Source organism: Arachis hypogaea, chromosome 7, assembly GCF_003086295.3.
Source record: "Arachis hypogaea cultivar Tifrunner chromosome 7, arahy.Tifrunner.gnm2.J5K5, whole genome shotgun sequence".
Lineage (NCBI taxonomy): Eukaryota > Viridiplantae > Streptophyta > Magnoliopsida > Fabales > Fabaceae > Arachis > Arachis hypogaea.
Window position 1 is genome coordinate 3881717 of NC_092042.1, and position 17989 is coordinate 3899705.

The window sequence follows — 17989 nt, forward strand, 5'->3', positions numbered from 1 at the left end:
TATTGATTATAGTTATGCTTTAATTTTAGAGAATTGTTGGTTCTTGTTATGCTTTACTATGTGAATTGTGAAATAATGGTTGGAGATTAGGTGATTTTTATATGCTAAAGACCCGATTTTCACCCGACCCAAATGTGCGTAAGTTTCATCAGGTTTAGAATCGAGTTATGGTCTAAAAATTAGGTCCAGTTTATATTTTGGATTGAATATAAATTAAACCAAACTCGATGTGGTCCGGTTCATATACACCCCTAATAGAAATCTTTGTATTCTGGGTGAGTATGGTGAGTATGTATAGTATAAGACCAAAAAAGTAAGTATTCTTTTCTTTATAAAATTGTCTTTGTTTAATTATTATTCATATAAATAATATTATCTTTATTGTTTAAATTAAAAAAATACAAGTATTATTTAAATGATAAAAATTCACAGAATATACCTGTAACCATTTTAAATGAACATATTATTAGGGGTGCAGTTGAATTAAGTTTTTATATTTTTGTATAATTAGACTCTTGAATTTAAGACGTCTTTAATTCAAAATATTAATTCTCACCCACAAATGATTTTATCCGAGTTTTCCTTAATGAAATTGGTGACGATTTTATTGTCTTTAATTTCATATTTGTTACATTTTCGTTAGTCCACTTCAAGCACCTTGTGAATTGTGACAGTAGCGACTATATAATTTTGGCAACACTTAGAAAGATGTTAGTAAAATTAAATGTTAAACATTTTATATTTTTTAAATTAAAATTTATTTTTAAATATTAAAAATTATTACTTTTATTTTAGCTAAAATTATATACTTACTAGTGGAGTCTATGTATAAATTTGTAAGTGCCTATAGTGTCCACTAAAATCAGTCACTAAAGTTAGTTATCATTATAAAATATGTATTGAAATACAAATACACATTAAAAATAAATTAAATTACATATATATTTATACACAATATATTGATGACTTATTTTAGTAACTGATTTTAGTGTACGAATAACATTTTTTATTTATAGGAGAGGCTACAAAATTATTATCAATTAAACTGCGATTATTTTTTTAGATTCATCGTGTGAAATTGATAATTAATAACTGTTAGATAATAATTTAATCAAATTTATTAATAATCTTTAGATAATAATTTAATAAAAAAACAATTACACATGAATTTTCACCTTTTTGAAACCACCTCCATCTATTGGTTTTGCTGCAGTGTAGTGATAGTTACAATTAATCCTCGCAAGTCTCAACAACCACGTTTATGGAATTATATATATTCACATGTCTTTGTCCATACACAAGTAGTGTAAGGTATAACACCCGCCTATAAATACATGCTAACAAAACTTCGTAGCTCAAATTCATCAAATAATTAATACTCTCAAAATCAAAATACCATCACCACTTCTATTATTATTGTTATTATTGCCCTCTAGTAATCCTAATATTGATATTTTGATTAGTATATTTTTCTAGCCTATAACAAAATAATAATGGGGGGTAATAATGGAAAAGAAGAAGTAGCGTTCAGGGTGAGTGTGACCAAGGAAGAGGTTGTTGCGGCGGTTTTGCCAATTCAAGATCATCGGTTACCGTTCTCAAACCTTGACCTCCTTCTTCCACCCGTTGACGTTGGTGTCTTCTTTTGCTACAACAATAATAACAACACAACGCTGAGCTTTGGATCAATGGTGGAGTCCCTTAAGAATGCATTGGCTCAGGCTTTGGTTTCCTATTATGTCTTTGCCGGTGAGGTGGTGCAAAACTCCATGGGTGAACCTGAGATTCTTTGCAATAACCGTGGGGTTGATTTTGTTGAGGCTGAGGCTGATGTTCACCTTCATCATCTTAACTTGTACAACCCTGATGAATCCATTGAAGGAAAGCTTGTTCCAAAGAAGAAGCATGGCATCCTTGCTGTTCAGGTATATATAGTATGAGAAATGTTAGGTAAACAATGACTATCTTGAACAACATGAACAACTACTAATCAAATAAAAATATATTACACTCTAATTTAATGTTACTAATTTAAATTTACTCTTTTAACCCTATTAATTCACATTATTCACATATTGTTCAAAAACGTTATTGATTACCTATACTTTTTCATATAATATTTATAAAAAGAATTTTAAGTGTACTACTAAATATATCAGTGTTCTAAATAATTTTAATCATTGATTTTAATTATAAAAAATATATAATATATATTAATTAAAATTAATTGTTAAAATTATTAGAAAACTGTTATTTTAAATACATTTAAAAAACTTTTCATAGTATATTATAGTGTATCATACTTTTAAAAATTTAAGTGTTCATATATACGCTCTTTTAAAAATCTTAAATCATGAATGCTAGCTAGTTTTTTTTTTTTTTTTATCAGATATACATAACAGTACAAGTCATGTTACATAAATATTATAAATTAGTTACCACTTACCAACAGGTCATCTGTATAAAATATATTGAATAGTTTTATATCTATAGTTATAAAACTTCTTATAATCAAATTTCATAAAAAATATAATTAAATTAAATTATTTACAACTAAAATGGGAATAAGAGTAGTACAAAATGTGTGGCGTAGATAATATTTTTTTATTCGTAAAAAAATCGATTATTTTAAGATGAAAATTTTTGTTTAATTACTTTTATGTAAAATTAATAGTTAATAATTTTTAAATAATAATTTAATTAAATAAATTAAATCATCAAATAATTTTTAGTTATCAACTTAGTTCAGATAGTTCTAATGCTGACAGCAACTATACATTATAAGGATTGATTATACACAGCTTGAGTTTCATCAAAGTGTAATCTATGCATCTTGGCTGAGGGACAAACTTTACTATTTTTTGCAACCATCAAATGGCATATAATTATATAATCAATAGAATTTAGTATCTAATCAACTGTGCAGGTAACATCTTTAAAATGTGGGGGGATAATAGTGGCATGCACGTTCGATCATCGCATAGCAGACGCACACTCAGCAAACATGTTCCTAGTCTCATGGGCCGAGATAGCCCGCCCCATGAAGCCCACCACCGCAGCACAACCGTGTTTTCGTCACTCCCTCCTCATCCCTCGACGCCCTCTTTGCATCCAGCCTTCCCTGGACGCCATGTATGTTTCCCTTCCACCACCATCTCATCAACTCGAACCCAATAATTTCAACTCACTCATAAGCCGGATATATTACACCACGGCCGATCAACTCAGCCACATGCAATCACTTGCAAGCTCATCGGATCCTATCAAGAACCGCACAAAGCTCGAATCTTTCACCGCGTTCTTGTGGAAGATGGTTGCCATGGCTACATCCTCCTCCTCCTCTAGCGAGAAAATGCTTGTTGCCAAGATGGGTGTGGTGGTTGATGGAAGGAAGAGGCTCAAAGAAGGTACGATGGATGATTATTTTGGTAATGTGCTTTCTATCCCTTTTGGCGGGAAAGCGGTGGAGGAGTTGGTGGAGAAGCCGTTGAGTTGGGTGGCAGAAGAGGTTCACAAGTTTCTGGAAACGGCATTGACGGAAGAACACTTCCTAGGGCTCATTGACTGGGTGGAAGAGCACCGTCCGTCACCAGCGTTGGCCAGAATTTATTGTGGCAACACAATGGATGTGGGACCCGCTCTTGTGGTGTCTTGTGGTCAAAGATTTCCAGAGTCAAAAGTTGACTTTGGTTGGGGAAAACCCGTGTTGGGATCATACCATTTTCATTGGGGTGGTGATGCTGGATATGTGATGCCAATGCCAAGTCCTAAGAAAAATGGTGATTGGGTGGTGTACATGCACCTTCTCAAACCCCACATACATTTCATTGAGTCTATGGCAAATCATGTCTTTAAGCCCTTCACTTGGGACTACCTCAACCATTAACATGCATTACTTCATCATTTGTTGCTTAATAATTAAATTCGCTTTCGATTCTTATCGTTGCTGATGTGGTTGTAGTAATTAACAATATAATAAAAATGTTTTTCATTTATATCAAATTTCGGCATTATTTTTATAGTGGATGTCATAGTGAAATAAAAGGATCAAAGCTAAGTCACGATTTTATATTTTTTCCCCAAAATAAATTTATAGAAAATTTACGTATAAAAAAATTCTTAAATTAAAGTTGTCAAATTTATATATATATATATTGAAAAGTATTTTTCATTAAATCACTCTTCCTAAAATTAAGTTTAATAAAATAATAAGAAGGAGATATACAATGATTATAATTAACACATCTTTTTAGATAAGGAAGAGCGCAATTTATATAAATAAATTGTTTGCCCTTTAAATTGCATTCTTTTAAATATAAAGACGCAAATACATTGTTTTAGAAATCGTTACCCGATTCACGTAAACACATAATTCACTCTAATCAACCGCGGATTACATGCAAATGGGGGAACACAGAAACTGTTAGAGGCTGTCGCAATTTCTATTTATTGATACTTGGCTATAAACCCTATTGGTAGTAGCAGTTTATGTGTATTGAGACTCGTGCATAAACTGCTAGAGGCTATAGCGGTTTACGTAGAGAGTGAATGTCTATATAAACCATGGAAGGCAACCGTAAATTACTTATTTGGAGTCATTTTGAGGTTGTTTAGAGAGAGAAAATTCTAGAGAGAGGTAAGAGCAACTTGAAAGCGGATCCGAGGTATCTGAGTGCCAACCTCCAGCTGAATATCATGGCAGACGAACAGAGCTTGTACCGACTGAACGATATTGCCCATATTATTGGTGCCATTGGTGACAAGGACAGTTATATTTTATTTTTTTTAGTGTTAGCATTTGTTAATTAGAAAAATTGTATATAAGGTAGAGAAACTAGAATTTATAGTTTAATCTTTATAATTTGAAATTAGGTTTTGCATATTAGGATGTAAAATATAGTAGAGCTATACATACGAATCGGTTTGGGTAGCAATTTTTGTTTCATTAATTTTCAAATATGATTAATTAACTGAATTTATTTTTCTTTTATCAATCTTATTTTTGTGTGTTATTGGTTTTTTTTTGGAATTTTTATTGTTTATGCTCGTATGAGTCTTTTTTTTATTATTCTTTTTTATATTTTACAATTATTTTTTTTAATTTTTTTTGTTTTAACTTGACAAAATTTTATAATTGTGCTTGTTATTTATTTTATTTATTATAATTATATTATTATATTTTTATGATATGAAGTATTATATTCATTATTATCATATTTTTATAGTTGTGGCCGTTATTTATTATATTTATTATTATATTATTTTTATAATATGAAGTTTTCTTTGATTTGACGTGTCACTAATAGGTTAATAGTTTAATTGTTTTATTGTTTTCTTATTTGTCGATGATTTAAGAGATTTGTTATTATTAGATAGGGGGATTCGTCGTGGATAGTAAAATTTAATTGTTTCGTATATTTTTTATGTTGTGTGCAGTCAACTAGGTGTATCTATAGTGTAAGACGGCAACAAAATATGTCAATACATGAAAGGATTATTCTGTAAATCGCTGTCTCTAGCGGTTTACGTACGTGTCCCTATACACATAAATTACTATTGTCAGTAGCGGTTTATGGCCAAGTATCAATAAACATAAATTGCGACAGCCTTTAGTGATTTCTGTGTTCCCCCATTTGCATGTAATATGTGGCTGGCTATATATGAAATAATGTATTTGCGTCTTCATGTTTAAAAGAATGCAATTGCGTAAATTTGAAGGGCAAACAATTTATTTAGGTAAATTGCCCTAAAGAAGAGATATATGAATGATTATATTTAGGTAAAAACTTAAGTACAATCAATTTTATGTAAAGTTGACAGTTGAGAGCCATTAGATTAAAATTTAGTCAAATTAGTCAAATAATTTAACAGTTCTCGACTATCAACTTTATGTAAAGTTGATTGCACCTAAATTTTCATATTTTTTCACCTGAGATTTTTTTTTTTAGAATTGTATGGATTTTGCATAAGTTTTTTATTTTTATTTATTAGTCTCAAGTTAAAATAATTCTTTCTTTTGAGTTTAACAAAGAACAAATTCTAAATTTTTAGGTCATAAAAATTCTAATATTTTATCATAAAATATATTATTTTTAAAAAACTTAAACCGATAAAAAAATACATAAATTATTACATCTACATGCAACTTGTAAATTTGTTGAGAAAACACAAAAGAAAAAAGCTCGATGTAAAGATACTTTTAACCAACTCAGCGACATAAAAAAAAAAAAAAGAAGAACGTGTTGCTAGGGAAAAAATTAGTTAAGAGACGAAAGAAGAAGAAAAAGAATAAAGAAAGCAAGAGAATAAGAACGATGAAGAAAAAAATAAAATGATAGATATGTAATAGTGTGTTTCATGCTTTTGTCGTGTTTCATTATTTGCATTTGGCACAACCAACTTTATTCGAAAATCTCAGGCCATGGTGTTAAGAATGCTATGAACCACTTAGCAGAAGCTGCATCCATAACCACACAACATACAGCATGTATGTATATATGTATATATAGATATAATTTTTCCTGGTCATTATTCTCTTGGGTCCTCCAACATCCTTAGTTTGGGATGCAAATTAAACAGAATGATGATCTTGACGACACTTAGTAAAGTGGTGGGTGCTCGATTAATACTCATCAGCAACTACAACCTTATACTCACTAAATGTTTGGAGCCACATGATTCCATTAATTGTTTCACTCTATTTCTATGCATATGTTTATTATTGACGAAATAATACATTAAATAATTAAATTCTGAAATTTATAATACTTAATATGACACAGATTGAATCTGACGATGTCATATTAATATATTATAAAATTGTAAGGATTTCATTATATTCAATTTAAAATTTTAGAACTACAAAGAAAATTTTATTTTATTATTTAAAGGTATATATATGCTTTGGAATATAATTGACTAAGTTATATAGGGGCATTGGAATATAATTATATTGACTGAGTTATAGTATACCTACCTATATAAGTATGAAAAAGTTTATGGCAGCAATTTTATTGAATTTTGGTCAGTATGTAACCAACAAAAAAAGGTGAGCCATTAGATGAAATCTCACACCAATCTCACACCATTAAATCATCATTGATGACTATTGAGCGTTTCTTTTGGTGATATGATAATATAATAATAATATATTAAGCTGTAATGAATAGTCTTAACCTGTATAACTCTGATGAATCCATTGAAGGAAAGTTTGTTCCAAAAGCATGGCGTCCTTGCTGTTCAGGTATATCTCTATTTTAATTTAGAGAGATTTGATATATATTTTTTTATTATAAAATATCCTTCATTATTGTATATGTTAATGAAAAAAATTGTTATTTTAAAGAGTTTAATTTATTTGATGTCTTAACGGTATAAAAAATCTATACAATCGAAGAATCAGATTCATATATTTAAATAAAGAATTTGAAAATTAAATTACTTATTTTTACTAATTTGACAATACATGCATTATTATTTAAAAAATTACTTTTAATGATTATTTATTTTATTTTTAATAATAATAAAAATAATCATTAATATATTTATTGATCATTATTAAACATTAGTTCTCTTGTACTTTGTTATTAAAAAATTTTAACAATAATTATATAATTGTCAATAAAAATATTTGTAATAACTCCAAAAATTATATAATTTTTATTATAACATGTAGTAATTACGATAAAAATATCATTATTCTAAAAATATAAATTAAATAAGATATATAGTGATCATTATATTATTATTATTAAAAATAATTTTTGTATATAATATCGATTAATTATTTACATAAAATTCTTTGAAATTATCAATGCATAAACTTTAAATATATTTACCATCTTGATAGATTTTATATTTTTATTATTACTACGAACCTTTTATTTAATAACCGAAAGATAAATTATTAATAGACACTATTTTGATTAATCTTATATTTTTGTTTTTTTATTTTTAATTAACAACGGGGCTAAACGCCCCAAAAGAAGAAAACTAACAAAAAACTATTCTGGAGTGAACCGTTCCTACAGCATCAGTAAAGAAATGCAAGAAAATACAAGATGGCAATGAAAAAAAGAAATGACAACCATAGCTTAAACTATAACAAAAAGATGCCAATTTATCGGCACAAGAGTTTGCTTCTTTGAATTCATGGTGAAGAGTCCAGCTGCTGAGTCTGTTGCATCTGATCTTTATTGCTGATACAAGAGTTCCTACCGAATGTAGGTTACCCAAATTCTGAGAACATAGCTGCACTGCTACCGCTGAATCAACCTCAATTTCAACATGGGAATGTCCCAAGTTAATGATTAGTTCAAGGCCGAAGAGTATGCCCCAAAGCTCAGCTACAGTCACAGTGCATGCACCCAAATTCGCACTATAGCAAGCTAAAAACTGACCATTGCTGTCTCTAAGGATACCACCACAAGCTGCTCTTCCATCCTTACTAATTGAGCCATCCGAATTCAGCTTGATAAAAGGAGGAGGAGGTGGTTGCCACTTAATGAGCTTCTCTGCAAAAGTCCCCACTCTTCTCTTAGATCGTATAAACTCAAAATGCGCCCTGTGATAGTCCTGTGCCATATACCAGGCTATTTCATGAATCTTGCTTTCATCTGGGACTCTATCATTGTCAAAGACAAAAGTGTTCATTCGAAACCACAGGAAGTTTAAGGTACTAGTAAAGAGGAGGGGTCACGGAACCCCTTTGAAAGGAGATTGGAAAGATAAGTTCTCCATCAACCAAGGGACAAGAGGTTTGGTGAAGAAATTATCCACATCCAACCTGTCATCAATGCTCTTCCATGTTCTATATGCGACTGGACAGTCCCGCAAGACATGGAGCAAAGATTCTGAGTTGCTGCCACAAACACCGCACAAAGCAGACTGAGCTATATTTCTCCGAACACGCTCCTCATTCGTAAGAAGTGCATTATTGGCTACCAATCAGCAGAAACTGTGAAGTCTTTGAGGGGCTTCTAACTTCCATATCTGAGTAAAAAGGCTCGCATTCTCAGAACTACCAGGGGAGGCAAGGGCAGAACAAGCTAATTTTATGGAGAACACCCCATTCGGTGTTAGCATCCAAGCAATCGAATCCTCACCTAACTCTGCTTCTGGTGGCTTAATAGAGGCAAAGATGGAGAGTCAATCATCCCCTAAATTGTAATCGATACGGTCATAATTCCAATTATTATTCACCACATAGTCACAGACTTTTTCATCTCTCATGTTCGATGTTACCTCTGTTTGGGCAAAGTCCATCAAGCAATGAACACCTGGGATCCAATGATGCTTCCAGAAATTCACGGTCTGACCTGAACCAATCCTCCAGATAAGATTCCTCTCAAATTGTTTCCAAATGTGAGAGATACCTTTCCAAACATTAGACATACGTTGAAGAGGCTTTATCAAAGGGATGGTATTATCACCACACCTATATTTATTGCGGAGGACCTATATCCAGAGAGAATCCCTATTATACATTAACTTCCAGGCCAATTTTATCAAATTTGCATCATTCATCACTCTGGCAAGTCTAAACCCCAAGCCTCCAGATTTCTTTAGAGAGCATAGCTTTTTCCAGCTAAGTAAGTGAATTTTCTTACCAGAATTATTACTTTCCCAAATGAAGCTCCTGCATATACTGTCAATCTTATCACAAATCCTCAAGGGAATTCTTATGGTTTGCATAATATAGATTTGTGTCTATTAGCACTATTTATGCTAAAGAAAAATATAAATTTTCAATTTAACAATGGGTTCTACAGAAGAAACAATTTCCATTTGATTCTATATATCTAATAGAATATTATAGATTGCTAGATTATATTTATATGAAAAATGATAATACTTATATTTTAGTTTGATTATTGTAATTAAAGATAAATTTACGCAGGCAATTTCACTAAAGTGTGGTGGGTTAATAGTAGCATGTAGTTTTGACCATCGCATCGCAGATGCTTACAGTGCAAACATGTTCCTCGTATCATGGGCCCAATTATCGCAGCCCACAAAGCCCACCATCTTAACTCATCAACCTTGTTTTCGTCGCTCCCTCCTCAGCCCACAACGCCCCCCCCCCCCCTCTCTTCAATCCACCCTTCAATTGACCGCATGTATGTTCTACCCCCTCCATCCAAGCCCGAGCCCAATACCAAGCCCGATCTCGCTCCAGTCATCAGCCGGTTATACTACATCACCGTTGAACAACTCAATCACATACAGACACTTGCAACCTCAAATAGTGCTAGGCCCACAAAACTTGAGTCCATGTCAGCGTTCTTGTGGAAGTTGGTAGCTTCAGCTGCTATTTCCTCCGAAACTGTTTATGGTAAATTATGCACAAAAAAAAAATTATGCACAATTTAATTACTTTTATAACCTTATATTATTAACTTGCTTGGCTTTATTAAGAAATTACATGATAATTAACTGTTTACTGTTTTATTCTTGCATTGTTACTACAATTTATATTTGTCAAACTAATAACAAATTAACTATCCTCAATAGAAAGAAAAAGAAATATATATATATATATATATATATATATATATATATATATATATATATATATATATATGGTGAATTCTATCCAACCCTCTTTAAAATAACATGTAAGTTACCCTTCATAATGTGTTACACTCTAACTGGTCATTATCTTAACTATGGTTAGATTATTTTATAATTACTATTTAAAATGGGTAATGGTATAATTATCAAAAACTCCATTTCCGTTGAAGCACCCTTCTATCTTCTACATTCTTTCTTCAGCACGTAGCTTCAAATCCTTCCAAGCATGTCGTCGACGTTTGTGACAAGAAGCGACAGTCGTCGTCTACCGCTCTATTACGCAATTTCTTCTCTTTCTTCAGTGCATATCCTTAACGACGTCGTTGAATTTCCTTCTTCCGTAACTTTGTCGTCCTTTCCAACATGGCCAGCGCGAACGTCATCTCTTGGTCCTCTCACTCAATCTCTCTTTTTGACGTAGAATGGTTAGTTTGGTTATTAAATTTTGTCATTAAAAAATATATCTTTATTTAATTACATGATGGAACATATATTCATATGTAAAATATAATATAATAAAATAAATCTATTTAGAGTATTTAAAAATATAATTAAAATCAGGAATATACAAATATAATAATAAAATTTGTACTCTAAATAAGTACACATTTCTTTTATCATACATGAATTATTTAAAAAAATAAATAAACTGTTAAAATTAATAACACAAGTTTAAAATGATAAAATTCGACTTTCTCACAAATATTTTTTTATAGTATTTTATTCTTTTAATTTTTAATTTATTAATACTTTATTATTTAATTAATGATTAAACAAATTATTTTCATGAGAAATCATTTTTTGTATTATCTTAAAGAAGAAACTAATATAACAGTTTAAAAAATAATATAAAAATGACATTTTAAATAAAAAATAGTTAATATTAAAATTTTTAAATATAAAAGTAAATTGTATAGATATTTAAGATATAAATATGAAATACATGTCTAAAATAAATAAAACAGATAAAAATAATTCTTTATTTCTCGTGAGTATGTCTAAAATAAATAAAACAGATAAAAATAATTCTTTATTTCTCATGAGTACTCCCATTTTATCTGTTTTATTTATTTTATGCATGTATTTTTTCTCTATCTCTTAAATATTTATATAATTTATTTTTGTATTTAAAAATTTTAATATTAAATACTTTTTATTTAAAATATCATTTTTAGATTTTTTTAAACTGTTGTATTGGTCTCTTCTTTAAGATAATATAAAAAATAATTTTTCATAAAAATATTTTTTTAAATTATTAATTAAATAATAAAATATTAATAAATTAAAAATTAAAAGAATAAAAATACTATAAAAAGAATACGGTAAAAAATTGGATTTTATCATTTTAAATTTGTATTATTAATTTTAATAATATATTTAGGGTAAAACACTATATTAAGCCAATTGAGTGAAAAAATAACCTAAATACGCCAAAGCAAAAATCGTTTCAGCAATAAGCCAGATCGTATTTTATATAATTCGAACCAGGTTGGTTCGAACTAGGTATTAGAGTAAATCGAACCAGGGTGGTTCGAATTAGGATTGCAGATTTCAATGTAATTCGAACCAAGGTGGTTCGAACTACAACTTCCACGTAATTCGAACTAGGCTAGTTCGAACTATAGCCAATTGTGCGTTGCATATAATTCGAACCAAGTTGGTTCGAATTACCCTTGGATAGATCCTTCATAAATCGAACCAAGGTGGTTCGAATTACCATTGATTCGGCTATATAAGGAGTTCGAATCACCCACATTCGAACTCCTTATTCCTCCCCCCTACCCCACAAAATCTCAGAGAAAACGACCGAGATTCTCTCCTAAGAAGACCTGAACGGAATACTCTGCTCATGGGGGACGATCCGGCACGGTTATATCGGTTGGACGGAGTCGCTCATATAGCCGGGGTCATCAACGAGGAGGTTAGTATGAAAATAATTTTTATTCTAGCGGTTTTTGTGGCTTAGTGGTTTTGCATGTGAGTTAGATGGTGGTTTATGTTAGTTGTTTATGTTAGTGGTTTATGTAGGTGGTTTATGTTTATGTTAGTGGTTTATGTTAGTGGTTTATGTAGGTGGTTTATGTTTATGTTAGTGGTTTATGTTAGACAGATACGTTCCGTACTTGCAGATGGCAGGTCTATACCATCTTGCAAGGCTGAACGACCGATGGTTCCGGCTAGACGAGGCCCTTGTCAGTGCTTTCGTAGAGCGATGGCGTCCGGAGACGCACACGTTCCACATGCCGTTCGGAGAGTGCACCATCACACTCCAGGACGTGGCATACCAGCTGGGTTTGCCAGTGGACGGCCGTTACGTGAGCGGGTGCTTGTCCGAGTTCCATATATACATCGAGGGTGGCCGTCCAGCCTGGGTCTGGTTCGAGGAGTTGCTCGGAGTTATACCTCCTCCCAGCCAGGTTCAGAAGTACGCAGTGAACTGCAGCTGGTTTCAGGAGACCTTCGGGGAGTGCCCTGAGGATGCAGATGATGAGACTGTGCGCCGGTATGCCCGTGCGTACATCATGATGTTGTTGGGCACCCAGCTGTTCGCGGACAAGTCAGGGAACTGGATTCCAGATGGATTCCGTACGTAGCTAGACTGGAGGAGCTGGGTACCTACAGCTGGGGTTCTGCCGCACTGGCTTGGTTGTACCGGTGCATGTGCCGAGTGGCGAACAGACATGTTGTCAAGTTAGCGGGCCCGCTTCAGCTACTCCAGTCTTGGATCTTTTGGCGCTTTCCTCGGTTTAGGCCGGCAGGATATGATGAGTCGAGCTGGCCATTGGCTTCCAGGTACTATACTAGTCCTTCTCTATTTCAACTTGACATACATACCTGCGTATTTATTAATATTTCTGTTGATGTAACAAATGTGTATTGGTGCAGATGGTCAGGTTACAACCCTTCCGGTAGCGAGAAGGGTCCTAGAGTGCAGATGTGGAGGACCAGGATAGACCGGTTACAGGATGGGGAGGTGAGTATGCTACTTAACAAGTGTCCTTTTAAAATCTAGCATTTCTAGTTGTGTGGTAAATTTGCCCTGACAAGGGTGAGTCCCTTTTGCAGTTTCTTTGGATGCCGTATGGTACTCCCGACGTACTTCAGGTTGTACATCCAGAGGTTTTGGAGCCTAGGCATATGGCGTTGTGGCGCTCTGTGACGGCGCTGATCTACTTTGCTGTGATAGAGTGGCATCAGATAGATCGTGTTCTTCCGCAGTTTGGTGGGGTTCAGCCCATTCCGCATCCCGCCCTGAACATTGACTTTTTGATGTCCAAGGACGGTAGAGGCGGCGATCGATGGTTCCCGTCTACTTTGCAGAGGTGGCATCTCCTTTGGGACTCTCGTCAGGACAGTGTGCTGAGGTTCGACGTTGTTGGCGACCCCGGACCTTCGCATGCGTTCCTTGACTGGTGGCGTCAGTATGGGAAGAGGTTCTTGTCTCCGGAGCCGCAGTTGGGGGATCCTAGAGCAGTTCCTATTCCATTAGAGGCCTCACAGCGGGGTCCGGGGCGAGTTCCAGACATGGATCGTCCTGAGGACGTGCCGGACAGGCGTAGGGTTGAGAGGAGGATGGGTGTGGGGACACGGAGGAGCCAGCGTGAGTGGAGGTGGCCTGACCATGCTGTGCACGATGATTACGACGCCGGTCCCGCTAGAGGCGGAGGACGAGGCCAGCGAGGTAGGGCGAGGGGTCGTGCTGACCATGGGGACGACACCGACGATCAGCATCGGCCCTTTGGTGGGGGTGGTTCAGGGGCTGCTGCATCTGCTGGTACTACCACACACGATCATGGTCATGCAGGTGAGTGGTGTGGTACAGGGATGGCTGCCGGGGCTGACACAGGTGACGCTGTACTTGGATCAGGCCCTCTTGGAGATTACTTCGTTGGTGTGCCAGCCGATGACCAGCCTGAGCAGGGGGGGACACCTTGGCGCATCTCCGGATCACAGTGGTCAGACTTCATTGGGTCAGACACGCTTGTTGGGGACTTTGGGAGTCCACGCTTCCTTGAGGAGATCACCGCCATCATGCAGGGGGACGCGACTCCGCGCAGTGGTGTTCAGACCTCTGGCACACAGGCCCCGTTAGATGTTGATCTGAATGAGCCTCCATCCTCATCCGCTGGTCACCAGTTCTGTCTCGGAGGTACTCCTCCATCCGCCTTCACCGCTGCATCAGAGTCTGTCGCAGGAATTTCGGCGACACCCCTGCATGTTGCGCCACCAGCACAGCCTGCCCCACCGGATGACGAGGATGACATCGAGGATGTGGAGCCGTTGATCCACCGAGGTCAGAGGGCACGGGTACCCCGTCGCTGTGGCACTGGGTCACACCTGTTTAGATGATTCATGTTTCATGTATTTTTTTCTTTAAAGTTCAATCATGTATGTTAGTGGTTTGTACTTTTTTTCCGATAGTTTGGACAGTTTCTAATATTTAATGTTTATTACTGAATAATATTTTATTTTAATTATTGTCTTTAAATAATACTTCTCCGCTAAGTTAACCCCAAATAAGAGCATTTCAAACAAAGAGGCATGTTAGAGTCTTTTCCGTCATCCTATTTGAAACTCCGTGACAGTGTTATGTCTTGTCACCCATTTTTTCACTCCACCAATTTTGTTCATTTACTTTATTATGTTGTAGTCTGTTCACCTATGTTTTTTTTTTATTTCTCTTGTCGGACATTCACTTCGTAGGATCAACGAATCTTGAAACAGTTTAGTCATTATTTTTTTCTTATTAAATTCTGCATCCACGGAAAGTGTTGCATTATACATAAAAAATCAAACCGGTCTGGTTCGACCTATGACTCGTGACCTAGGCCGGGTTGGCGACATAGGCCGCACCTCTTTCGCCTGTTCGGATCTGCCTCGTCCATAGATAAACAGCTCAGTCAGTCTCACAGTAATTGAAACCGGTCTGGTTCGACCTATGATTGGTGTAATTCGAACCAGCCCGGTTCGAATTGCACGGAAACCCTCTCTCTCTATAATTCGAACCACCTTGGTTCGAATTACATTGATTCATAATTCGAACCAGGTTGGTTCGATTTATTAACAAATAATTCAAGCTAATTCGAACTAACCAGGTTCGAATTACTACAATTTTGAGTTCGAACCAAGCTGGTTCGAATTATATAAAAATGCGGTCTGGCTTATTGCTGAAACGATTTTTGCTTTGGCGTATTTACGTTAGTTTTCCACTCATTTGGCTTAATACGGTTTTTTACCCATATATTTATTTTTAAATAATTTATGTATGATAAACAAATATGTTTACTTGTTTAGAATACAAATTTATTATTATATTTATATGTTCACGATTTTAATTATACTTTTAAGTATTCTAAATAGATTTATTTTATTATATTATATTTTACCTATCAATATATATTTTATCATGTAATTAAATAAAAAATTTAATAACTAAACTAACCATTAATTATGTTAGTAAGAAGTGATCCACGGTAGAAAGAAGGATAGAGTGAAGACGACTGGAGATAGCCATGACAGAGAAGAACAGGCAATGGAAATTCAACAACGTCGTTAAGGAATGATCCATTGGAGAAAGAGATTGCGTGAGAAGGCAGTAGATCGCAACGACGTCGGCGCTGCTTCTTGTCACCACCGCGGCGACGACGATGCTTGAAAGAATCGAAGTTACATGATGAAGAAAGAATGGAGGAGTGAAGATATGCTTCAATTAATGAGAGTGAAGTTTTAATATTTTAAGAAATTATATCATTACTCATCTCAGACCATAAATTAAAAAATAATCTAACTATGGTTAAGATACTAACCAATTAGAATGTAACACATCATGAAGGATAACTTACATGTTGTTTTAGGGGAGAGTTGGGTAAAATTCACCTCTCTCTCTCTCTCTATATATATATATATATATATATATATATATATATATATATATATATATATATATATATATATATATATATATAAGTGCGTATATTTTACAATATTAGTGACTTGGTGTATATCAAAATTTGTAACCGTTATTTTAAAATATTTTACACCTAATCAAATTCATCTAGAGTTTAAATGAATATTTAAATAATAATTTTTTATTAACGTGATAATATATAATTAAAATTTTAAAATTTTTTACAAAATATAAAAAAAATTTATATAAAGACTCTTATCTTGTTAACTAAAGTTATCATATGTTTATTAATGGAAAACATATTTCATATATATTTTTTTTGTATGAATAATGTTAAGTGTACATTAAAATCAGTTATTAATATAAAATATATATTAAAATATAAAATATATATTAAAATAATTTAAATAAGACATATATTTATATATAAATATATAATGGTTAATTTTAGTGTACACATAATATTTTTATTATTGTATATATGATATAGCAAAAAAAATAAAAAAACCAGCAAAATTTATTATTTTTGGCTAATAATTTTGGCTATTAATTCAATTTTTTAGTCTAATAATTTAATAACATATGTTTAACTCACATTTTTAAAATTACTAATTAACTAACCGACAAAAAACAATAAATTCTGGTATTATCTAATATTTCTATATAATGTATTCATAACTTGAGATTCAATAATACAATATATAGGTTGCAACAAAAGGGTGAGTGTTGCCAAAATGAGTGTAATCGTTGATGGAAGAAGGAGGTTGAGCAATGGCAAGAAGAAGAAGGAAGCAATGATGAGTTCTTACTTTGGAAACGTGCTTTCCATTCCATTTGGTGGCAAACCAATAAATGAGCTAGTGGAGAAGCCGCTGAGTGTGGTGGCTGAGGAGGTTCGCAAAATTGTAAAGGAGGTGGCGACGGAAGAACACTTCTTAGGACTAGTTGACTGGGTGAAAGCACTCCGGCCAATACCAGCATTGACCCGAATTTATTGTGAAACCGATGAAGGTCCATGTTTTGTGGTGTCTTCCGGACAAAGATTTTTCGAGTCAAAAATTGACTTTAGTTGGGGAAAGCCTGTGTTTGCATCTTATCATTTTCCATGGGGTGGTGATTGTGGATATGTCATGCCAATGCCTAGTCCTAAAGAAAATGGTGATTGGGTGCTCTACATGCACCTCCACAATAAGCTTTTGCAATTCATAGAGTCTCATTTTTCTCATGTCTTTCGACCTTTATCTTGGGACTACCTTAATTAGCTTGCTAAATAATGTTGAATGATCTTGTTTAAAGTTTGGTTTAAGTAAATATATGTATGTTGTTACCAACTTTTACATAATTATTCTTTATCATTTGGATATATAATATGGGATCTTAAAAAAAAATAATGTATCTAAATCAAATATTCATAGGTAATTAGCTATAAACGAGTGAACTGATCACTCAAAAGTTGGTTGAAGATAATGCCTCGTTAATAATATGATATTATTATTTTTATTGCTGCAG

The 17989-nt window shown here is 33.6% G+C and overlaps 1 protein-coding gene and 1 pseudogene across 1 annotated transcript; both read left to right on the top strand.

Annotated features, from left to right (window-relative positions):
- Positions 1 to 1356: 1356 nt before the first annotated feature.
- LOC112702065 (coniferyl alcohol acyltransferase) lies at positions 1357 to 4002 on the top strand. Its single transcript, XM_025752942.2, has 2 exons — positions 1357 to 1925; positions 2927 to 4002. Exons 1-2 carry the CDS (start codon positions 1494 to 1496, stop codon positions 3884 to 3886), a joined length of 1392 nt encoding a protein of 463 aa, XP_025608727.1. The 5' UTR covers positions 1357 to 1493; the 3' UTR covers positions 3887 to 4002.
- A 3159-nt stretch (positions 4003 to 7161) lies between these two features.
- Positions 7162 to 17742, top strand: LOC112703996 (coniferyl alcohol acyltransferase-like; annotated as a pseudogene).
- The last annotated feature ends 247 nt before the right edge of the window (positions 17743 to 17989 follow it).

What these genes read in the sequence shown, in the direction of transcription:
- LOC112702065 (XM_025752942.2), top strand. Translation starts at nt 1,494, where the DNA reads ATGGGGGGTAATAATGGAAAAGAAGAAGTAGCGTTCAGGGTGAGTGTG. An exon ending in ATGGCATCCTTGCTGTTCAG is followed by an intron (nt 1,926 to 2,926) that starts GTATATATAGTA and finishes TCAACTGTGCAG; the next exon opens with GTAACATCTTTAAAATGTGG.